The 24,054-nt window shown below is 34.4% G+C and overlaps 2 protein-coding genes across 2 annotated transcripts; one reads left to right on the top strand and one right to left on the bottom strand.

Annotated features, from left to right (window-relative positions):
• Nucleotides 1-440: 440 nt before the first annotated feature.
• LOC132164024 (pyruvate kinase 1, cytosolic) lies at nucleotides 441-13,336 on the bottom strand. The gene is made up of 16 exons (XM_059574434.2): nucleotides 13,076-13,336; nucleotides 12,503-12,599; nucleotides 12,247-12,344; nucleotides 11,885-12,040; nucleotides 10,696-10,773; nucleotides 10,211-10,342; nucleotides 9,396-9,476; nucleotides 9,035-9,106; nucleotides 8,714-8,803; nucleotides 7,778-7,922; nucleotides 7,464-7,552; nucleotides 6,847-6,942; nucleotides 6,247-6,314; nucleotides 2,714-2,813; nucleotides 1,580-1,639; nucleotides 441-800 (listed from the first exon to the last, which is right to left on the bottom strand). The coding sequence occupies exons 1-16, from the start codon at nucleotides 13,142-13,144 to the stop codon at nucleotides 648-650; spliced, it is 1,584 nt and encodes a 527-aa protein (XP_059430417.1). The 5' UTR covers nucleotides 13,145-13,336; the 3' UTR covers nucleotides 441-647.
• Nucleotides 13,337-19,681: 6,345 nt separating this feature from the next.
• LOC132163252 (uncharacterized) lies at nucleotides 19,682-23,792 on the top strand. Its single transcript, XM_059573464.2, has 2 exons — nucleotides 19,682-20,137; nucleotides 23,379-23,792. The coding sequence occupies exons 1-2, from the start codon at nucleotides 19,832-19,834 to the stop codon at nucleotides 23,490-23,492; spliced, it is 420 nt and encodes a 139-aa protein (XP_059429447.2). The 5' UTR covers nucleotides 19,682-19,831; the 3' UTR covers nucleotides 23,493-23,792.
• Nucleotides 23,793-24,054: the final 262 nt, after the last annotated feature.

Here is a 24,054-nt window from a genome sequence, read left to right on the forward strand (position 1 = left end):
GTGAGGATAGTCTAAAGATAAAAAAAAAAAAAACTTTATTTGATAAAACTTTTTCCTATACCTCTGAATTTCATTAGAACTAGGAAAAATGTAGAGAAATAGATTAAATTACACATATGAGAATTTTTTAATGCGTTTTAATTTATATAGATTAAAACTAAAATTATATATGGTTCTTATGATTTTTTTACACAACTTTTTTAACCTATAATAAAAAATACGATGAAAATATGTTAAATTTTGAAATTAAATTATAATGAATAATGCCACCCGCGCAATGCGCAGGTTATGAGCTAGTAACTCATAAACAAGCTCAAGCCTATTCCAAACATAAATGAATCGAACTTGAACACATAATAAGCCCAACCTCAATTTATGCACGAAACAAAATTAAATTAAAAAAATAATAATAACAGTCAATATTCAACTCTATTCGCCTCGATTGCAACCTTATAGTAAACTATAAGGGGTTATCTCTTCATTTAATAGTTTTGTTCTCTTTTATGCCGAAAAAGGGAAGGAAAGAAAAGAAAGAAGATAAGCTCAGCAAGCTGTCTAGAGATTTATGCAAGAAACGTTACATAATTCCAACTATAGGTGTCTTGATGCACAAATTTATAAATAATCTTCAGAGTGGAATATTAATTCTAATCTTCAAGCTCAATGATCTTCACCACAGAAGCATCACCAACTTTCTGGCAGACAACTACACGATCATGTGATTTTATAAGACCAGAGGCCTTGCCATGATCCAAAGCAACCTTTAGAATCGACTCATTCGTTGCATTTCTAGTCTCGGCCTGCAAAACGAGCACGTTTCATTTCATCTAATTGGGTTGCGAGGCAAAAGCCCTAGGAAAGGAAAATATCAGTCATTTTACAACAGAAAAATTCAAGTCAAATTTTAGTATGTGTGAAACTTAGCCTCAAGTTCAAAACCAAAAATGTTTGTACACCTAAAGTTGTAATAACATTAGTAATTAATTAATGTCGGATCGTGAGTTGCCATTCCACCTAGGGGCGGAACCACCCCGAGCCTTGGGGGGTCCCAGGCCCTCCCAAAATTTTAAAATGTCACAAATTTAAAAATTTCTTCTAGATTTTAGGTATGCTTATGAAATGAACCCCCAAAAAATTTTATTTTTTTAGTTTTGTCCCCCCTCTCATAAAATTCTAGTTCCGCTCCTAATTCCACCTAAAACCAATTGGTGCTAAGGGAGACAAACTCAAATCTTTTATGGACCTCGACATCGCGCCCAGCGGCGTGTTTTTGGAGCGGCCACAGGGAGTGGTATTGTGTCCCAACATTTAAGATTGAATGCATATTAAATATGAATCAAAAGAAAAGAAAAAAGGTGAAGAATATGGGCAATGATAGAATACAGGAGTTAACAAATTTTAGTTCAGCAAAACACTGTCTCGTTGTAAAATGAGTTCCATAAAGTGGCTTCATCAGATCATTGAAATTCCATTTGCAAAACTTCTTTGATTTTGTACTTTTGAGAGAGAGAGAGAGAGAGGAAAAGCTAGATCCCATCTTGGCTTAAGAAGTATCTCAAGTAACAAATGTAGTTCTTACCGGATGTCGAGGATCTGCAAGCATAGGAAAGAGGCCTCTAACAATTAGTGATTGCCTCGCCTGCCACAAAATCATGAAAAAGAACAGATATCAATGATTAGAGTCAGTTTCTGTCAGACGATGCAATGCTTAAGGCAAGAACTACTGTAGACAGAATGAAATAATAACATATTCAAATAGAAATATATAACAAAGCAGAACATATAGGACACCAAAAAAAAAAAAAAAGGAACATATTTCTTTGATAAAACATAAGTTCCAGGACAGTTATGGGTAATTGAATATTCATGCATGCAATTCAAAAAATTCAAACGGTTCATGCACAATAGAATATGCCACAAATTGCTCTTCAGATATCACTTATGAATCCTGTCAAACTTCAACACTACTGGACAAGAAAGAAAGAAAAAATGAGTATCCAAAATAACACCATACTATAACAACTTGCACATGCTAAACAGAGTAGAAGGAAATCTTGCAAGAATCCCTTGAAGACCAAAAGCAATAACCCAGTTACTTATTTGCTTATCACTTCCAGTGAAACAACACAGAACACATGACGGGGCCGTTCTTGGTGGGGTTACTAATTGCAGTAGCAATATGACACAAAACTCACCTTAATTGTATGAGCCCACTGAAGCAAAAATTTGTTCTTGTCCCCACTGCCCCCAAAATGGATGGAGAGAAATGAAACAGCGGGCGGAGATTTATGAAAAAAAGAAATTTAGTTGTTGAACAAAAGTGTAGAGCCTGATCTCCTCATATAATAACCATTATATCTTTTGGCATGAACATTGGACATGAGAAAAACTAGCAACTACGAGTAACTGCTCGTTTCTCCAATTCTATAAAATCAAGTTCAACCTCATTCACAACAAAGCAGTATACTAATAAAAAACAATGAAATTTCTCAATAAGAATTACTTCCCAACAAGTCGGGGAACATTACTATGCCTGGAAAGAAGAAAATGGAGGGTGACCTTGAGAAATCAAGACCCAGCACGTGCTGTATAACTTAGCAATAACAGGGGGAGGAAAAGAACATTACTATGGCTTATTCTAATATCCACAAAACACATGGAAAAATAAAGTTGCTGCACAGAATCCCTAAATAAATCGAAGTCAATAATATACCTCAAAAGCACCAGTAAAAGTCCAGCGGAGTTGATTTGTTTTAAGCTGGGGGATTACAACAGATAAGACAGGCATTGTCGGCCTGTACTTTGCAATTAACCTGCATTAAAAGAAAACAATATAAAAGGTTCAATTACTAGACATGTAAGAGTATGGAAGTTGCAGCAAAATTATATATAACAATGTTGATCATCAAAACCTAACCTCTAAGAAAGAGCGAAAGTATATATAAAACCTAACATCCAAAGATACAGAACTCATATGCAAATGCAATTTTTTCTATTTCTTTTTTCATACAAGTAAAACAACTTTACTAGACAAAGGAGAAAACTCCAAAATACAAGGAGTGTAGTAAAACTACTCTTAAAGAATTACAATAAAAATTCATAAAATCTAGTAAATTAAGTGAAGTAATAAGATGGACACTACCTAAACAGCCATCCAGCCATACAACAATCTCAAAAATAAAGACTTGATAACATGTCTTGCATGTTCTACACCATAAAAAATCCTGCTATTCCTGTGTTTCCAAACTTTCCAATTACACACAAACAACATTCCAAACTTTTATACTTTTATTGATGACCAAATTTTCCCCATCAAGCACCATGGGGTGTCGATGAACCGGCCAAAGGTCCCACCTTCCAATTGGGAGTTCCTGGCGCGAGTCCCCACAGAAAAGAAAAAAAAAAAACTCGCAACTTTCCTGATGCCTGAGGGTGACGGACAGCTCCAGGTATCCGACGTTTATCTATGCATTAACAGGGTACCTCATCTAATTTGTGGGCTGTGTGTACAAGGTTTGCCTCAATATGTAAGCCGTCGAATCACATTATTTAGCATTTCCCATAAGATGCCAAAAAGGGAAAAGCAAATGACAATATCCCCCTTGTTACCAAACAGTGAAGGAAAAGATGAATAGCTAATTCCCCACCATTTTACAAAACCATATTATGATCAATATATTCCTCCTAAGATTGCCTACCATTCAAATCCTATTAACGCCCACTGCCCAAAAGAAAAAGTAACCTTCCAAGGCACATTTGCCCCATATACTCTTCAAGGAAACTCACACCAATAGACCCTGTTAAAGCATCATAAAACGATCAAACCTTAAATTTTCCAGATCGTGTTAATTTTTTAATACATATCTAATAGAGTATATCGACCTGAACTTTGAGAGTTGATTTGTATTTTGTTACTATGTATTATTCTTTGTACTTATGTACTAACATTAGTACAGTATTTAACATATGTAAAAACAATAGTCTAACCCTAGTAGGGGTTGTGCCACATCAAAGACATCTCCTTTCATGGTATTAGAGCCACTACCAATGGATATTTTGAATCTCTCTTTCTCTCTATCAACTCCCCCCCCCCCCCCCCCCCCCACTTGGATATCAACATGAACTCACCACTCACATTCTCAATGGTCTTCAAAATGACTTGGCCGTTGCTCCAACTGGTTCACAAATTATGGAGAAAGCCCTAGTCAGAATCAACCGGGGCCAAGGTAGTCAATGTGGGCAACGCCTAGATGGAGAGATAGCTGTGGTGGCTGGCAAAATTCACGAGATAGGCAAAATCAGAGTCAAAGTAATGGATGTCTAATGGTCAAAATTTTCATTTCTCCAACACCCCTATTCAGCAGACACAGGGTCCTTATCTTTTAAGGCAAGCTTTCGCTCTCTACTGACCATAATAACAGTCATGAGGTCGGTCAAATTGGTTGAATGCAGGACATGCTGCAACTAATAGTCAAGTTCGGTGTACTCATGATTTTCACCCCATGATTGCACAGTCAAGATATGGGACTTGTCAACCTAAAGCGATTCTCTAGCAAACATGTTCTCCCTTGTGCTGACACAGCTTAGTTACATTCTGCAATTTCTGAACAAGCAACCTTTAAGCAGATAATCAATGATTCTTGTTGGCGTCAAGCTATGGAAGACATGCATGATGCTCATACTCAGAAAAAACTGTATGTTCCTTAACACCTTCCTATGGATGTTGTTGAGTATGGTGGTTTAAAGTCAAAGAGAGTTCATAATGTATCATTGAGCACTTTAAGGCTTGCCTTTGGCATTCCCTTAGCAGGCACGACTTGATTTTGATCAGACATTCAGCTTGTGGTTAATGCTACTGCAATTCGTAAGAGTGCTATCTCTTACAACTGGCCTATCCAACTACCCAAAGCGAAGAATACCTTTTTTCTTGGGCATCCTTCAGAGAAGGTTTATGTGTCACAACCCCTTGGTTTTATTGATCCTTCTTAACACACTGATGTGTGCAAGCTACATAGAGCTATTTATGGACTTTACCAAGCTCCATGACCATGGATTCGTCACTTCTTTCTTCAGGTTTTAACGTGCTGATCCCTCCATGATTGTCCCTCATCGTAGTGAAGACATTGTATTTCCCTTACTATAAGTTGATGATATTATCTTGACAGGTTCATCTTACACTTCATCTGTTGTTCATAATTTCTCTACTCAATTTGCAATAAAGGACCTGGGGGTAATTTGCATTTCTTTGGTGGTTTTGAAGCTAATCAGTATTGCTCTACACTTATTCTTACTCAGACTATGTCTGTGTTCTCTATTCTTTGTTGGATAATATGCTCGGCTGTAAGAAGCCTTACCCGATACCAATCCCTGGTCGTATGCTGTCTACACTTGATGGTCAACTATTGCATGAGCCTCCTCACCAACTTCTTGGTGTGCTTTGGCATCCAACTTTCACATCTAAACTAGTCACATCTGTGTTACTAACCCAAAAGGATTAGTCGCAATACAATTGGAGTTACTTAGAAAGCTCAATCTCACATTATAAGAAACCAATGAGACTTGACACCTATGTAATATCCCACCCAATATGAGACTTAATTTCAAGAGTGTCACAATCTCCCTCACTCAAATCCCTGTCATCCATGTTAGGGCCCATGTCATGCTGCAGAGTCCTAGGCTCCTAGCGCTATAGGATGTTACTTGATTGACTCTGATACCATTTTTCACGACTTAGGGAAAGCGTTAACCACATCTGCACTATTTACCCAAAATGACTAGTCAAAATTACAATTCGAGCTCATTGAAATAACTTATAAAGCTCAATTTCACCTAGTAAGAAATCAATTTGGAACTTAGCACCCATACAACACTTTTAAATCCACCTACCTAATGTAGGACTAATTTTTTAAGGTGTCACACAAATATTTTCTATGTTGTCAACAAGCTTTCCAATTTATGTAGTCTCCTCTTAGTATTCATTTTTGTACTAACAAATGTATTTCATGCTACCTTAAGGGTAACTCAAAACATGGTTTATGTTTTTGGACTGAGGAATGCTACACGCAATCCAAGTGCACACGAGTACAACAGTCCGACCCTATTTTGAGTTGTGCAACCGTCAGACACATTCAATTCTTTCAATTTTATCTCCATATGTATTTGCATTTGAAAGTACACTTATATTTGACAATAAAAACATGAAAAGGATGGGGTTGAGGGGGCAGGGAGAGTGAGAGAGAAAAGGACCTTGCAGCTCTTCCAGATGATGTGAAGCAAATGATTATAGAGGCCTTTACCTTGATGGCTGCACGTACCTAAAATTTAAGGGGGGGTAATTATGAGTATATTTGGTAATGATTTAGAGAAGTTTTTTTTTGTGTTTTAATTTGAAATATTTTTTGATGTGATATAAACTTAAGAAGTGTTTTTGGTGGGGTCCACATTTAAAAAAATTAAGCACCCATTTTCTCAAAATATTCTTATAAGATGGTGTGAAAAGTCTTCTAAAAAAAAGTTTTCCAAAAAGTGTGTTGTGTTTTTGTTTGTTGAAAAGTGTTTTTTGGTTTTTTTTTTTTTTTTTTTGAAGTGTTTTGTGTTCTGGTTTTTTAAGTGTTTTGTGCTTTGTGTTTTGGAAAGCGAAATATTCGTTAAATATTTTGAGAAAAGTGTGTTTTTGGTTTTGAAAAGAGAAAAAGACTTTTTGAAACCAAACATAGCCTATATTTTCCAAAGAGACTCAACTTATCTTTGATTAACAAAAATAAAGAAAAAACTCTTGTTGGCCAGTAATCTACATCATGGTAACAAGTAGGATAGATTTAACCCAGAAACATAACAAGAAAGTACCGCAGAGGAAGTGATAGATTCCAAGTGGGTCATTGGTTCTCCAACATATTTGACAGTCTTCTTGAAATACAGATCTTGATTGAAAACCTTCTCTGCCTGCAGACAACATTTTAATTAAATACTCAATCCAAAGTGGACCAAAAAACAGGGTCAATTGCAGAAGCAAGAATTTCTTGTGATGATCCAGACCATGGTGTGTACATCATAACAAGACTTTCTCAAATCGTGACTTGTAAGGAGCCATTGACGGCAAACAAGATTACAAAGAAGCTGATTAGGCTACAGAGTGTAGATTTTGAATTGAACTACCCCTGATGCCTGTACAATGTCATGAGTTAAGCTGGGAAAACTTTATCTTAGAATTATAGACATGCTTCAGCTTAATACCTTTCTCCTTCCAACAATAACAAAGAAGAGAGAGAGAGAGAGAGAGAGAGATTAAATATTGAAGAGTACTACTTCAACTCCAGTAAATGGAGTTACACAATCAAAATAGGGTCGCAAGGCATTGACTTACCCAACAAAGAGGGAAAGAAAAGAGGAAACTGGACAGAGGACAGAAAGAGAATGGCAGGGGGTTAAGAAATGGACTATTGAGAAACAATGGCAAGACTTACCTCTGCACATATCTTTCCAACAATGGAAATGCTCTCAACTGGGTACAATCCCCGAAGGGTCTCTGCACCTAGAAGAATCGCATCACTCCCTAACAAAAAAAGAGGTCAACAACTATAAGATTCCAGACTGGTGAACATCCATACCTGTAGTGACAGTGGTGCTCAAGAAAATGCAATAGGTGCAACAAGACAATGCTAGAGCAATATAGTCTTTCATATCAACAGACAGAATAGACATCCAGAACAACAGTGAATACAATGGCTATCCACCAAAAGTAATAATAGCATAATTCTGTCTGAATTCTGAAAGTTACCATCCAATACTGCATTGGCAACATCTGTTGCTTCGGCCCGAGTAGGTCTCAAGTTGTCAGTCATACTGTCCACAACACGAGTAACCACAGCAGGCTTTCCAGCCATGTTGCACTTGTAAACAGCAGCCTTTTGAAATAAAAACACCTGCAAAATCCACAGATGAACATTACCAGCAAGTCATAACAGGTCCACCAATGGTACACAAACATACACCCACCAGTAAAAAGAGACTCGCGATAATGCCTATTCTTATTAATAAAAGTATCTTCCTTAATTGGATTGGCATCAGATAAAAAACAACCTTTTGATGTCAGTTCCTTCAATATCCAAGTCCATCTCAAAATGGAATGTAGTATATGCATGTTAACTAGCACATAGATGCATGCAGCCATGCAGTGCTGACGTGACAATCAAACAGTCCGCCCATGGTAATTAGCTTATACAAGTGTGGAATTCTTCATGAACAAGTAGATACACAGATCAGTGTTATGTGCATGCGATAATTGAAAATGATGGAGTAGGATATTGAAAGAGTAGCAGTTCTAAGACCTCAACATTTTCAAAATCCTAAAACCGATTCCTCCTATCTTAGTCTACAGTATAAATCTGGACTTCCAAAAATGCCTCCAGTTTATCTATCTGAAACCCCCCTATATAAATAATAAGTAAAGCGTAGTAGTTGGATTATCATTGCCCCTCTTTTCCCTGTGACGATAAGTGTTAGGTCATATCTAGTGCCATCATTTTTTTCCTGTTCAACTAAGATCGTGCCATCACTTTTTTTTAACAGGTAATTACAACTCGCACACCATACAGGATCAAACCCGTAACCTCACCGTCCATCCATTTTTTAGTGGGGGATAAGATGCCATTTGGTCTAAAGACCATTTGACTAGCAACATAATATTTATTCCATGCTCAGGTTTCAAAACTACCTTCTCTGGTGGGAGATCTAACCCCAAATTTCCACGAGAGAGAATGACGCCGTCTGCTTCCATTAAGATCTCATCAAAATGAATTAATCCCTGCAAGAATACATGAGAAATAAGAAATGCATACTCAAAAACATATTCAAGCACAACACCATTTATGTACAGCTCCTATCCTACTACCATTCTTTCCCACCATAACATTGCCTAGACGCAGATGGTGGGTCCTACAACAATGTGGCGTTGTGCCTACCATTTGTGTCTACATTGTAAACGAAGTGATAAGCATATGGTTGCAGGAATAGAATTATTGTTTATGCACCTCACCTCTACGTTTTCGATCTTCGCAAAAATCTGAGTTTGGCGGAGGTCACCTAATTTAGAAAGAAACTCACGGGCCTACACAATGGCAAGAACAGTCACAGTTGAATGTGAGGAGGAATTAAAAAAAAAAAAAAACTAAATAAATTGCAGTAAACTATAGGGCCAAAAAAGATATTATAAATTTAAATCTATAAGCTAACCCATCATGAAGTCAGGAACTAATAAGAAATAAAAAGGATGAAGTTGGAAGCTAATATAAAAGAACAAGGATGACTAAGATGGGCACAGGGGAAGCAAACAAAATAATATAACTGAATTAAGAAAAACAAGCGAAACAAGATTTCCCAGGAAGAACAGTCCTTACATGGCGAATGTCTTCTGCATGTCGTGTATATGACAATGAGAGGAAGTCTATACTGTTTTGAGCACCCCATGTGCTTATAACCTGATATTAATCAACAAACTGTCATGAAATAATTTAATATGAAAGCTAAGAACGTATAAAATATCATGTTCATGACATAAAGATAAGAACTCAGTGTTACCAACTCCAATTAGTTGACAAGGACCCATAGACCAAATTTTATTGGGATTAAGCCTGAGCTGAGTTGAGTTGAGTCAGAACGTATAACATCTCCTAGAGCAGAAATTTCACAAATTTTATTCATATAGATGGTCCTGAAACCAATTTTACAGGCATCATTCTATAAAAGTGCAGGTTCATCCTGATCTATCACTGAATGATTAGAAGTTTTCAGTTAATCATAATCTTTCAAAACAATGCCAATAAAGTAGGGCCCAGTGTCACTATCAAAGGAATTAGGAGGAACATATGCCTGACATAATAAAATTTGAAAGGTTTTTATGGCTGCCAGAAGGAATGACAATCAAGCAATGTAACCCAAGAGTTCATATATCTGTTAAAACATCCAATCTAAAGGCTTAAATTAGTAGGCAGAGAGGCTCAACAAGCACTGGGCTCAAACCCAAACAGTGTTGAATCATTGTTTAAGAATGTCTGAACATTGGATTTTAACTCTATGTTCCCCTTGGAAATATATCTGACAAAATACAACCCTACCTTTCCAACATTAATGGTTGATATGAATTAGGTAAACACATAACAGTCATAGCTGATTTTCTGTGTTAAGAGTGTCTGGACCAAAGAGAACAACTTACCTCCTTATCTTTATCAGTGAGTGTAGGTAGATCGATACGGATTTGGGAGACATGCAAAGTATACAATGTCCCAGACAAAGTAGCAGAATTCTTTATCAAACAGACCACATCATCACCGTTGACCTCAGTGACCTGCATTGTGAAAGCAAAACTTCAAATATTACTGGTAACCATATAACACCAAATTTGTGAATTTTCTTGAAATTTTGGCACCCATTTTATTTTTCAGAGTAAAGTTTACTCGAGTGGCTAGTATAAAAGACGAGAAAACTTGAGAATGGCAATCACGTACCAATCTAGTTACTTTTTTTTTTGATAAGTGTACCAATCTAGTTACTTCTGTCTCATTTTTAAACACGTGATCAAGACAGATAATGTCTGACTATGCCAGTGGATAATTTGATATGCCTAATTTTATAAGTTAAATATCATATTCAATAAGCATGAACCTGATAACTGAACTCATTTTTTCACTGTTGCCTTACCTCCAGCCACACAGAAGTAGTTTCACTTCCTGTAAATAGGTATTGACCAATAAATATAGTGTCCCCCTTCTTCACTGCCTGCAAATACCAAATCAGTAATACTAACAAACATCTAGCTGCAAAAAACCATGTGGTAGAATAAATAAATAAATAACTAGTATATCATTCTACATATCTTCATCATAAATGTACGAGTAAACAAGATAGAACAGGAAATAACAGTTAGTGGAAAAGAAAACTCTTTGAAAGAAAATACAGTCCCCTGAAGGGGAGTTCCTGCCAACTCTCACAGCAACATAGGATATAGCAGAGGGAAAAAAGTATTCTAACTGTGTAGACAAGCAAAAACATCTGATATAGCTCAAAAACCCTAAAGAATGACATGAGCAGCGTTCCAAAACAAAACTTTTTTTCAATTTAAAGATTTCGCAATTAAATGCTTGAGATTGACTATTATTAATTCCAATTTCTGCTAATAATGCAGTAGAAGACAAGTCTTCACTAAGTGAGGCGTAGTGTAAGTAATTTAAGCCAATTTGATAGTCCAAGACAATCCGTGATTCCTTTCAAAACCTCGATACATGATAATGAAAACCTACAGTAACTGATGGCCAGAAATCATGTACAGTCCTAATCAAGTTTGACAAACATAAATAACATTAAGTAAACCACAACTGAATTGTGAAGAAGAGTCCCATCATATGCCAAATTTCTATTGGACAAATACATAATATAGTTTTCTTCATTTTGTTCGATTAAAAACTTCTGAACATTCTTTGGTTCATACATTTTCATTTACTTACCAAAATAAATAAGCATCCGAACAAGTACCTAACAGAACGTATGCCACTGATATCCAACTTAAACTCAAACGCCAGTAGTTAACTCCATGGACTGTTAAGGAAACCAAAAATCCAGCCAAGTGAGGATATGCTGGTCAGTTTTTTTATATAGAGTTGGGAAGAATTACGATAGTTACTTCATAATCTTTCTAAAAGAAACATATAGATGCAGCAGAATTTTATGAATAGAAAGATGGTATTCAGAAGGGAAAACAGCTAGTAATGCGTGAACCAAAATATATATCTTACAGAAATAGCCCAACCATTGTCAAAGTGGTAAGTTTTTATAAAGCCAAAAACTAATATAGATCATGAAAAAAGAAAACCAAAAAAATAAAAATGCTAACCTTTGATAACCCACTAAAGTTTATGGGTAATAGATTTGAAGTAGCTTCTTTTTCTTGATCAGGTGTCAGGACAACCAATGTATCTGCTTGAAGGGAAATGGGGTGCTCAGTTTTATTGACAACTTGCAACTCTGGACCCACAGTATCAAGCATTACCTGAAATAGAAGAATACAAAATTAAGTTCACATTATCCCATTTGGCAAAGCATAGAATTCAAGAAGAATATTACAGTAGCAAATCATTTCAGAGAAATCTAATTACCGGCTAGATTTGACCTCAAACAGTTAAATTAGCATCAGTGAAAATACTAATGTCAATACATAATATGAAAGTATTGTAAATACAAAAAATTCGGCCTTACCGCACAGAGCTTCCCGGTACTCTTAACTGCTGCCTTTAAGTTTTCCAATGTCTCTTGGTGAAATTCAGTATCACCCCATGAAAAATCGAACCTTGCCACTAACATTACGTGAAAAAATAATTGAGAAAAAAAAAAAAAAAAAAAAAAAAAAAAAAAAGTTAAATTTAACCCTGAAAACAATGTTTATCTGAAACTATAAAAGGGACAAGAAACTATAACACTCAATTTTCAGACAAGGCAACAGATGGGGCAATACCGGACATTCCCGCTTTCAGGCAATCGGAAATTATCTCAACTGATCGGGATTTCGGACCGAGTGTTCCGACAATCCTCGTCATCGCTGGAAAGACAGTCTGCAGACAGGATATCAGAAACAATGAATAATAGAACATTCAAACTCTTATTTCGATCACAACCAAACCCCACCAGAAACAAAAACAAAAAATCTGCAAACATCAAAAGCTCCAAAACCAAAAACATTTATGTTTGGTTTTCACATGGGATTTAAAAAAGAAAAACAAGAAAGAAAGATCAAGCTTATCATATGCTGCAAAAACGAAGTCACCGTTTCCGAATAGTTGGAACTTTAAGGACAACTGGGTATCAGTATCTCACTATAACATACAAGAAATGGCCAATACTGAAACAAATCACTATTTTCCTAACATTCTAATAAGTAAACAACGACATAAAATCCTGAAAATGGTAGAAATTTTTTCTCTGTTTCTTTCATTTCTGTGAACATTAATTTAACCATAATCACAGTACACAAACAAAACAAAACAAAAAACACAAACTGGAATTATTACTACTACTAGCAAGTACTCACAGGCTTTGAGGGCTCGAGGATCGAGGCCATCCGTATGGGCTCCTCAAGGAGCAAATGATTCGCATTCATTTTCTGGTGATCAGAGGATGAAACCAAAGAGAAAAAAAAAAAAAAAACACACAGTATGGGTCAAATTCTTTGATGGGTTCAGCTTCTTTTCTGTATATAATGCACCGCTTTCTCGTCCAAGGTGCTGAGCTTTATAGCAAGCGAATATGATCCAGAGTCTTGGACCCGAAGACTATGCGCAGGGAATAATTGCTGTAACACGCAGAAATATCCTTAATCACGCTTATTTTTTTAAAATAAACTTCTCTTATAATTAAAGTTACGAATTAATAATTTAATTTATATATTTAAATATTTTATTTTGACGGTGTGAATTCAATTTCTATTGAAATAGGAGAAGCAACCCCATCATGTTAAATATATTTAATTAAAATAAGATCGAATTAAGTATCCATGTGACTTGATTCCGTGATTCTCGTACTTTTTAGTCTTTTTATGTTGATTTTTTTTCTTTTTTTTTTTAAGTAGGTGGATTTCAAGCACACGGGTTTGTCAGTCTGTGGTTTCAATCTCCTGTGCAGAGATCTCACCCGGAAAGCAAATGGGTTTTTTGATTAATGACACATGGCATGATGGAAATAGGGCAAATTCCGATTGGATCTCAACCAATTTCCTAAAGGTGGGCTGTTAATAACGAATTCAGCTTACATGCTATTATTAAAATAGCAGCATGTATGTTGTAGTTTAATCAACGATTAAAATTAAATCTTAAAGTTGACTTGCTTTTACAAACTTTTAATAAGAGAAAAAATGAAAAGAGATTTTAAGAAATTCAATCTTCACCGTTGATTAACCGCATATATATTGTTATTTTAATAACAGCATATAAGTCGAATCTGTTAATAACGGTTTGCTAACCACTAACCACCCCAACTTAAAAAAAAAACAGTTATAGCCGGCGGTTATATGTTTACTAACTGCTAACCGCCAAACGGGTTTAATTAATGACACAAGGCATAATGGAAATAGGGCAAATTCCGATTGGATCTCAACCAATTTCCGATTCAAATTAATGAGATGAAAAGGCGGGCGATGAATAATCGCCTGCTAACCGCTAACCGCCCCAACTTTGAAAAAAACAATTATAATTGGCGATAAATAATCGCCTGCTAACCGCTAACCGCCCCAACTTTGAAAAAAACAATTATAACGGGCAAACTGCCGGCTAACCCCTAACCACCAAGTGGATGCCGGCCTTTTCACCCCTATCATTTAGGTAGTAATTGTTAACAAATTTATATGAAATTTACTTATTTAAATAAATTTTAAGATGCTAAGCTATTCGGACATGTGAATCTCATTTAGATTCTAACAATCTGAGTAGTAAAACTTGTTGGGATCACTTATCCCACAAATTCATTCATTGTGAATGTCAAATTTATATGATTAGAAATTTTTTTTTGGAAATTTTATTTTAAAAGGCTAGTTCTATTTGTTAATGTTTTTCGGATGGTATTTTTTTTTGTTGTTGAAAAAAAAAAAAAAAAAGTTATAATGTGACATTAAAAAAATAGTTTTAAGTTCTTTTGTGTTTTTAGTTGTTCGTTAATATTTTTGTTTTGAGAAGAGAAAACAATAGTAAGTAAGAAAGAAAAAAATAAATTAAATCAAACAAAGCCTTATAAGATCCTGGGTATGTTATAGTAATAAGGTATTAAATAAATTATACAAAAGTCTCATGGTATTTATGAGAATGCATATGATTGATAGTTGTAGAATTCGATTATAATTCAATGGTACTTCCCTTTTAATATTAGAAATTTTCAACTTAAATTTAAAATGACTTGGAGTATCAAAAATTCTCACATCATTTTCAGAGAAAATAACTGTCTGAATTGATACTTATGACCTTGCTAATAATGAATATATATATATATATATATATATATATAAAGGAGAATACTCATGAACTACCTAATAATGAATATAAAGCGCAAGTATGGGAGAACCAGTGGGTAACCACTAGTTCCCTCAAGTTTCAATTGGTCTCATATAATTTTTCTTTTATATATATATATATATATATATACAAATTCTTCAGAAAACAATTTGTTACATCAAAGTGCTTCTTTGTTTTTTTTCTTTTTTTTAAAAAAAAGTTTTATTTCACCAAATCTAAAATTATAGTTTTGCCAGAGAACCAAAATTTCTCTACTAGAACCAAGTTGGGCAATTTTTTATTTTTTTATTTTTCTAAAAAAATTCACTTAATACCTCTGAACTTGCATCGCTTTTACAATTTCCCGTAATTTCATCCTTTAAGGTGACCGTTTGGGGTTAAATTAGATGGTCAAATGGTGAAATGACTATTATATCCTTGTAAACTTTATGAAATTACAAAATTACCCTTACATTACAATTAATTTTTTTTTAAAAAAAAATACTAGAATATTTTGAGATTTTTTCACTCTTAACAGAGAAATTGTAAATTTTTTAAAGTTTAATACATTAAATTAAGAATTTTTAAACTTTAAAAATGATAAAAAAAAAAAAAATTCTCAAAACTGGTTTGAAAAAAAAAAATTCTTCAACCTAGTCTAATAAGTGTCAATTGTCATTTTTCACATATTTTCTTTAATATTTTGGATCCCTTTAAAAATGAAATTACAAAAGCAATGAAAGTTTATAAGTGAGTTTTTTTTTTTTTTTTTTTTCCACCAGCCATAAAGTAGAGAGGGGAGAGAATTGACAGAAATTTTCTCCAAAGCAATTGAAGAAAATATTTTCAACCCATTTAAAATAGTGTCAAGTATTTATAAATATTTAAAATATACATTAAATTTTTAACATCATTAATAACAGTTTATTAACTTAAACTAAATTTAATGTGTATTTTAAATATTTATAGACATTTAGTACTATTTTAAATAAATTAAAAACCATTTTTTTAAGACTCATTTAGTGAAAATTTTAACCCCAAGAAAATTAACTAAGTTGGGACAACTTGATGCCACTAGGACTGGATAGCTACGGATAAAATCTTCCTGTTGGCGCAATTCTAAGTCCATCAGAGATTGACACATCGTATCGCATGCGTCAAATCAAATAAATGTCTAGAAAAATAAAATAATATTTTATTTTATTATAAAAATATATATTTTTAGTGGATAATGATGAGATATATGAGGTTTTTTTATTAGCCTATAAGAATGTCCATTTCCTCCTCTCAAATTTACAGAATAAAATAAACAAATACATAAAATATTATTCTTTTTTATGACGAGATATAAGCCTGTGGTAGTATGAGTTTTTTTTTTTTTTTTTTTAATTTATTTTTTAGTTTTTGGATAAGTGTATTTCTACGTCCTACACATATCAAATAATTATTATCAAATTAAATCTGAAATAATTTTTGTTGGGCATGTGGACCCTATAACTTGGTCCATTAACAAATTGTCTCGAGAATAGTTGTATAGTACCACATTGAATCCTCTCATTTGGCATGTTAATAATTGTCACATATAGCCTGTGGGATCTAAGGAATATAGCAGCAAGAGAGTCTCTAGTGAGAGCGTGACACATAACCGACAGTTACGGCAAATCTGCTATAAAATGTGGCATACATCAGGTAAAGAGGAAACTTTCGTCTCATTCTCTATAACGTTATCTTTGCTTTCTTAAAATTATTACCTAACATTGGATCTCTCTCATCGCTTGGCTACGACAAGCTTTTTTGCTAAGCTCTTTACTCCTTTCAAGTAATTCCAATTGTCACATTGGGATGCGGTCAACTGTTCTAATAATTTTGATAAAATTATTACGCAAATAAAGTGGGACTTGTTTTATCATGTGAACTTCTCCAATAACATTAAATAAAATAGTAATATTATAAAATAATAACTTTTATAGGTACTTTGCACAAATTGTGATATCTAATAAGAGAATAACACGTCCGCTTACAAGATCAAAACTAAAAAAGACGAAAATACTAGGGGTGAAAAGGCGATTGCGGTTAGAAGTTATTGGCTAAAATCGGTAACCGTAACCGCCTCCACTAACTACCTAGGCGGTTAACCGGCTAGTAACTCTAATAACCGTTTTAAAAAAAAAAAAAAAAAAAAAAATCCAAAACGATGTTGTTTTTATGGTAATACGATAATATCATATTACATACGACATTGTTTCTATATTTTTATACATTTGTATATATATTTAAAATTTTAAACACAAAAATTACATCATTTCATATATATATATATACACACATAGGAGCAGTTAGCAGTTAGTACGGTTAGCCTTTTCACCCCTAGAAAATGCAATATTATTTGCTCCTCTCCCAATTCTGTTGTTCTCTTCATCCCCACTCCCCAATTCAAGAGAACAAATAATCATGTGTTTTCATCTTTTTTCACTTTTGAAGTTCTAAACGGATGTATCATTCTCTTATTGGATGGCACAAATCACCTAGTTTGCGCATAGCTCTATATAAGCTTCTTCTTTTTTTTTTTTTTCTTTTGTTTTGTTTTGTTTTGTTTTTTTTTTTTTTTTTTTTTGTATTATGTCCATATATAAGTTATTTGTATGTTAAAACTATATTTTTATCCTACAATGTTAATGTGTCAGTTCCAACCAACTCTTCCATCAATCCTTTTAAAAATAAAAATAAAAATCAATGGCCGGTTAGAATTGCCACTTCAACATCGTAAGATAGTTATAAGATAAATCTGTAAGATAAAAATGTTGTATATAACATTATTCTAAATAAAATTGTAACGATATAAGGAAAAGCACTAGCCACATCTACGCTATCACCCAAAAATAACTAGTCAATTTGTAACTCCTTTCATGACTATCTTATAAAGTACCCACTCTATGTTGGTTACTCATCTCTTCCCAATATGAGATTGTATTGTTATAAATTCACCCTCTTAAATTATTGACTTTCTTGTCAAGACCATGTTATGCAGTGCTATAGTACCACATGACCTAGCGTTACTAAGAAATGCTACACATCCCAAAAACTTTCTCCAAGATTTGCTCCAAAAATAATGTGTCACAATCTTATATAATATATTATTTTGGAAAAATATGTCACTAGAAAATTTTTGGGGAAGTGTAGGCATTCATCGGCGTTACTAGGTGGCTTTGATACCATTTGTAACTAACTAGGAAAAATCATTACTCACATCTGTGCTATCACTTAAAAATGATTAGTTAATTTGGAGCTTCCATAATATTCATTATAAAGCCCAATTTCATCTAGTAACTAGGCAATGTGGAACTTAGTACTCATGACTATCTCTTATAAACCACCCGCTCTATGTGAGTTACTCATTTTTTCCCAATAAAAGACTAGGGTGTTACAAAAATATTATTCATGTTTGTTACAACTTGATGATGTGACATAAAAATTAGTCATTTGATCAATACTAGTACAGAATAAAAATGAATGACTAATTTTCATTGTCAAGTAATTTATATTGTACAATTTATTAAATAACATTATTATTATTATTATTATTTAGGATAAATGCAAAATTGGTCCTTGTAGTTTGCCTAAATTACAAATCACTTTATGTGATATAACAAATAATTTATAAGTCCATGTAGTTAGCCTAAATTACAAATCACTCTTTGTGGTATAAAAAATAATTTATAGGTCATCGAGGTAGGCCAAAATAAACAGTTTACTCCTTAAAATTAAATTTCATACTCTAAAGACAAATGCCAGTTTAATAAAAAGAGTAACCTAATTTTCTCCAACTTTATTTGAAGGAAAACTTTGTCATAATTTATTAACTTGAATGTTATTTATTTATTTATTTTTCAATGGTTAGAAGATGTGACTGTTAAATTCTTGCAAAATGCTTCCAAATTGTGGTGAGGAAGATGAAAATGAGAGAGGGTTACGCACATAGTACAATTTTGAGGATATAAGAGATTATGTTAATTTACTGAAGTAGTATGACTTGTAGTGATACCTGATGTGTTATCTTAGCTGGATGTGAAAAATCCTAGTTATCATTTTTTAAAGTCAGAAATTAATAATAACATGTGTCGCGTTTTTATTGGGTATGACATGATAAAGTAACAGATTTTGTTAAATTATTATTTTGGGAGTAAGTTGTTATTTTGGCCTACCATGAGAACCTATAAATTATTTTTTATACCGCATAGAGTTATTTATAATTTATATCAACTATAGTGAATTATAAATTATTTTTTTATATCACGGTGAGTTATTTGTAATTTAGGCCATTCACATGGACTAATTTTGCATTTATCCGTTGTTATTATTATTATTATATAGTCTTGGTGCCGAGGCTGTGTTTGGCAATAGAATGGAAAAATGGAGTGAAACGGTACTGTAGCAAATTTGATTGATATGAAAGAAAAAAGTAAGAATGTTTTGTATAAAAAAGTGAAAAAATTTATTTTGTAGTGATTTTTTTATTTGAATAGTAATAAAAAATAATTGATATGATGTAAAAAGTAAGAATGTTAGAGTTGATTTTAAGAAATGTTTTTTTAATTTTTGAGTTGGGTCCAAGCCGGCCCTTTGCCAAACACAGCAGATAAGTGATGAGCGGGCTTTTCATAGTGAGTGCTATGAGTCTAAGACCTTCCAGAGGCGACTTCGTACCTTCAGGAAAACCCAAAGCTCCCCTCATTGTTTTGCTCTGTTTCCTCCGCCGCTTTCAAAACAAGTCCACATTCTGAGGAAAACCCATTTTCCGTCGCAAGAAAATGGCTGATAACACTGAAATCGAGAGCAGTAAAGAAGACCCCAAAACACCCAGAAACCTGTTCTCTCTGTTCCCCAAATTCAAGCTTGAATTCCCATTTCTGAAGCCAGGACCGAAGGCAGAGGTTGGTGTCAAAGAGGAAGTGAAGAGAGAAATAGTGGTTGGTGGGAATGAAGGCGAAGAAGGTATGGTTGAGAAGCCCGACGTGGTGAAGTTTGCGGAGAGGAAAGCGTTGGCTCCACCCCCTTTGGTTGTTGAGGCCGAAGAGTCTTCTGCCAAGACTTCTAATCCTGTTATTCTCTGGCAGGTATATATCTGGAATTCCATTTTTTTGTTCGTGTTCTGTGAATTGTGTTTGGTGGCTAGGAGAGTTTGATTGTAATGGCTTGGATTGGAATATGTGTTGTTTGGTCATTGGGTGGTGGTATTTTGATTGGTCGAGTACGGGTGTGATAGAATTGGGGTTAAAAAATGTTGTATGTTAATTGTTGAGAATACTCTTTGCCAGTTGAAAGGGGACTTTTCTTGATTTTGTTTTCATGTTTTCTTGTTTTTGTTTGGTTGTGAAAATTTTTGTACAGGAATTTATTCCCATAAATCATATATGTGTGTAGTCAATAAGCTTGTTTCCGTAGGACTTTTGGATATTTGGATTTGAGGACCGAACTTTGATTGGGATAGGCGATTATAACGGCCAATACTGATTTTCTGGTGAAACCTACTTGGAAGTTTACCTTTGTTTGATGTTCACCCTTATTCGCAAGAGGAGGAGCGTAATGGTGAAGATGTCCATGGATTCTTCGGTAAAACAAATGTAGAAGTGGGGGACAGAGGGATAGGGAAAGATTTGGAAAAAGAAGTTTTGCTCACTGATTTGATTATGTGGGGATGAAAAGTTGCTAAAGTTAAAAGCATAGCCAAATCAATCAAAGGTACTAGAGACTTTTGATGATTGAGGGAGAGTGGGAGTAAGTACTGTTAGTAATTGATTTTAGGACGCCTTCCTACTGATCATATTTGTTACTTATCAAAAAAAGTAAATGATTGTTTTGTGAAGGGTATGGAAAACATAAACTAGTGCAGGGTTTTCATAATGGAGGGAGAGGAATAGTGAGCACTGTTAGTTGATTATTCTGTTGTAAAAGAGGATATGATGATTTTGAACATCAGCTTGTGGATCATTTTGATCACTGAGATCACTGAGGATTGCATGTGTTTTCATCTTTCAGGTGAAGGTTGGAAGGTGTATCGTTGTAGGTAGATTATGCTAGGGTATGATTGACTAGATTGACTAGATTGCTAGATTGTTAATCTATGCCCGGTTCCGGAGGTATACTGGTGTACATGATGGGTTTGTTATCCCTTCGCTGAAGAGGAGTTGTCTTTGACTGGATTCATGATCTGATGGCTTTTTTTTTTTTTTTTTCTTTCCAAATGGAATACATTCAATTGGAGTTGGATTTAAAAAACAATGCAGTTATTGCAGCATGACATGTTGCCGGAGTTGTGAGTTTGCTAAGAGTTCTTGGAGCGAAGTTATGATTAGCTGGTTTTGAGGTGTTCCAGTATGTCTTTGCTACAATGGTCAAATTTCTTGTTTGATGGTCACTTTTAATGCTTTGGTGATGTCCAGAGGAGAGATGGCTCAAACAGATTATAAATATGCCCACCTTTCCTTGTTCTGAGTAAAGATGCATATTTCATTTCTGAACTGTACGTATGACATTTCAGGAATATGAAGGAAATATATGGAGTCATTCTAGGTGTAATATAACAGCTTTATAGCTGATACTTTTAACGTGTAGTAGCCACAGTAGGAGACATCTAGAGTTGCGATAAGTATTTTGCCCTTCTCTCTCTTACATCTCACACACACACATGAATGTAGTAGCCACAGTAGGAGATGTCTAGAGTTGCGATAAGTATTTTGCCCTCTCAGTATTTTGCCCTCTCTCTCTCTCTCTCTCTCTCACACACACACACATGAAAGCACACACGCATGCATATGGACCCCCCCCAACACACACACACACACACACCCCGCCCCACACAAAAAATCTTTTAGCAATAGTTCCATAATTGTATTGTCTAAATTTTCCTTAACATGAAGGTTAAAGGTGATGTATGTGATCGTAATCTGGCCATCTTAGAGAAGGTCCTTTCATTATGATATTTCTCTTGCTTTTCTGATGGGTTTACAACAGTTTGGAAAAATTAATTGTGCTTGTTGCTATGCCCTTAGTGACTTTGTTAGTAATGCCATTCTAACCTTATAAACCTTCAATGTTTCTGATGGCACTTTATTATTATTATTATTATTTTTTGATAAGTAATAAGGAGTTTTATTGAAAAAGAAAAAAGAGAAGAAAGAACTGTACAAGAAAGAACCCAAAGCACACCCGCAAAAAGAACCCCGCAAACCCACCCAAGAACCCTAAAAAGCACCCAAAAAAACCCTACAAACCCATTCAGATCACTATATCACTGTGATCTTGCCCCTCCTTGTCTGGGATGGCACTTTATTATTATTCTCCCTCGTACCCTTTTTGCATATTTCTCTTGAGGTGCTATTCTAGTTTTTTTAACCCCCTGGTGTTCTTGGCCTTAGCTTGAAGTACGATGATACTCCATGCTGTTTAATTTCTTTCTTTCTTTCTTTCTTTTTTGCTCTTAAGGCCCTCTGCCAAATTCTTTTCTTTTCCCGAATTTTTTATTTTTTTATTTATTTTAAATTTATTTATTTATTAATAAGGGCCTTAACATCTTAACTCTGTTTAGTTTAAAGTCACCACTTCCTTAAGTAGTTTCTTACGTCTTGCATTTGTTTAAGCCACGTTCCAATCCTTGCAATACCAAAGGATGATCCTAAAACATTGAAGTAAATAATTAAAATAAAATATGACAGTCTACTTGTTTGATCGTCACTAACATTAAGGGGAAATTAATGCAGACCCTTTTCGTGCTGCATTCTAATTTTGAGATGAAGCCCATGTAAATATAAACAAGTTTGTAAAATTTAACTACAACAAGATTTTTTTTTTTTTTTTAAAAAAAAAGAGCTGGGTTGGGTTGGGTGGGGGAACTCAGAACATCCAACAGTTTTACTTAGTCCTGTCTATAATCAGTGAAATCTTTAGTAATGGTGACAATGAATTTGGGTGATATTAATCTTCTTTTATTTTCTCCTTAATCACAGCTACCTGTCAGCTTTTCTTTGGTGGTTTCTTATGTTGGTTTCAATGCTTCAAAGGTGTCAGCTGATAGTTTTACCCTAGCTAGATCTAGCTGATTTTTGGGACTGCAGATAAATGACCTAGTTTGGGCATATTTCATATTTTAGCTGATTTTTGGCACTGCACATAAACGACATAGTTTTGGGATATTTCACTTATTGCACTTCGGATCAGTCTTTTAGCATGAACTCAGACAATAAACACAATAATGGTTGTAAACCTAATTTTCCATTCAATTGCAGTTGTAATTCTGCTCGCCGGCCTCCTCCTCGTCCTCTGTTTTTAATATTCCTCTGTTATTCTGTTTACTTTCAGGTTTATGCTCTTGGAGGGTTCCTTGTATTGAGGTGGATGTGGGCAAGGTGGCAAGAGAGGACCAAGAAGGGACCTTCTGACAATGAGAATGATGAACCTTCAGATGTTGAATAGGTTTATCATTTTCTTATGTTAATCCTCAGGGCGTGGAAAATATTGGAAAAGTAATTCTAATATTTGGGTGTTTTTTTTTTTTTTTTTTTTTTTTTTTTTTTTTTTTTTCACTGCCTGAATGTACAAATTAATCAGGTTACTTAATTAGCAAGTAATTGTTTTTAACTCTTACAGGGTGTCACGTTTTGTATCTCCTGAAATCATAAACTTGTTATCTCCTTTTAATGTGTTTTCCAATCACACGGTTGTAAACAATATCCTCACCATGCCTGTACTGAGTAAAAGTAGAGTTATGCTTCATGGATGAGTTCAATTATAGATGATGCAGTATTGGTGAAGTGTTCAATTACTGTTATTAACTCTCAATCACTTCAATTCATGGTCGAGTTTGTAGTTGAGGGAGCGCCTGCGGTTTTCACCAACTTGGCCCCTCCTGTGCAGCTCTCGGCAGGTATGTGTTGGTCACGCTCAAGATAGTCACAATTAGTCTATCAGGTTTACCCTTTTAGGGAAAAAAAAAAAAAGAAAGAAGCAATTTTATAGATGATGCAGTAGGGGCTAC

The sequence above is a fragment of the Corylus avellana genome, chromosome 2, assembly GCF_965113065.1.
Source record: "Corylus avellana chromosome 2, dhCorAvel1.hap1.2, whole genome shotgun sequence".
In the NCBI taxonomy this organism is placed as follows: Eukaryota; Viridiplantae; Streptophyta; class Magnoliopsida; order Fagales; family Betulaceae; genus Corylus; species Corylus avellana.

Coding starts and splice junctions, on each gene's coding strand:
- LOC132164024 (XM_059574434.2), bottom strand. CDS start 13,144: ATGAATGCGAATCATTTGCTCCTTGAGGAGCCCATACGGATGGCCTCG. Junction 10,774..11,884: donor ACTTTAGTGGGTTATCAAAG/GTTAGCATTTTT, acceptor TGGTATTTGCAG/GCAGTGAAGAAGGGGGACAC. Junction 2,814..6,246: donor TCATCTGGAAGAGCTGCAAG/GTCCTTTTCTCT, acceptor CTTTTAATGCAG/GTTAATTGCAAAGTACAGGC.
- LOC132163252 (XM_059573464.2), top strand. CDS start 19,832: ATGGCTGATAACACTGAAATCGAGAGCAGTAAAGAAGACCCCAAAACA. Junction 20,138..23,378: donor ATCCTGTTATTCTCTGGCAG/GTATATATCTGG, acceptor GTTTACTTTCAG/GTTTATGCTCTTGGAGGGTT.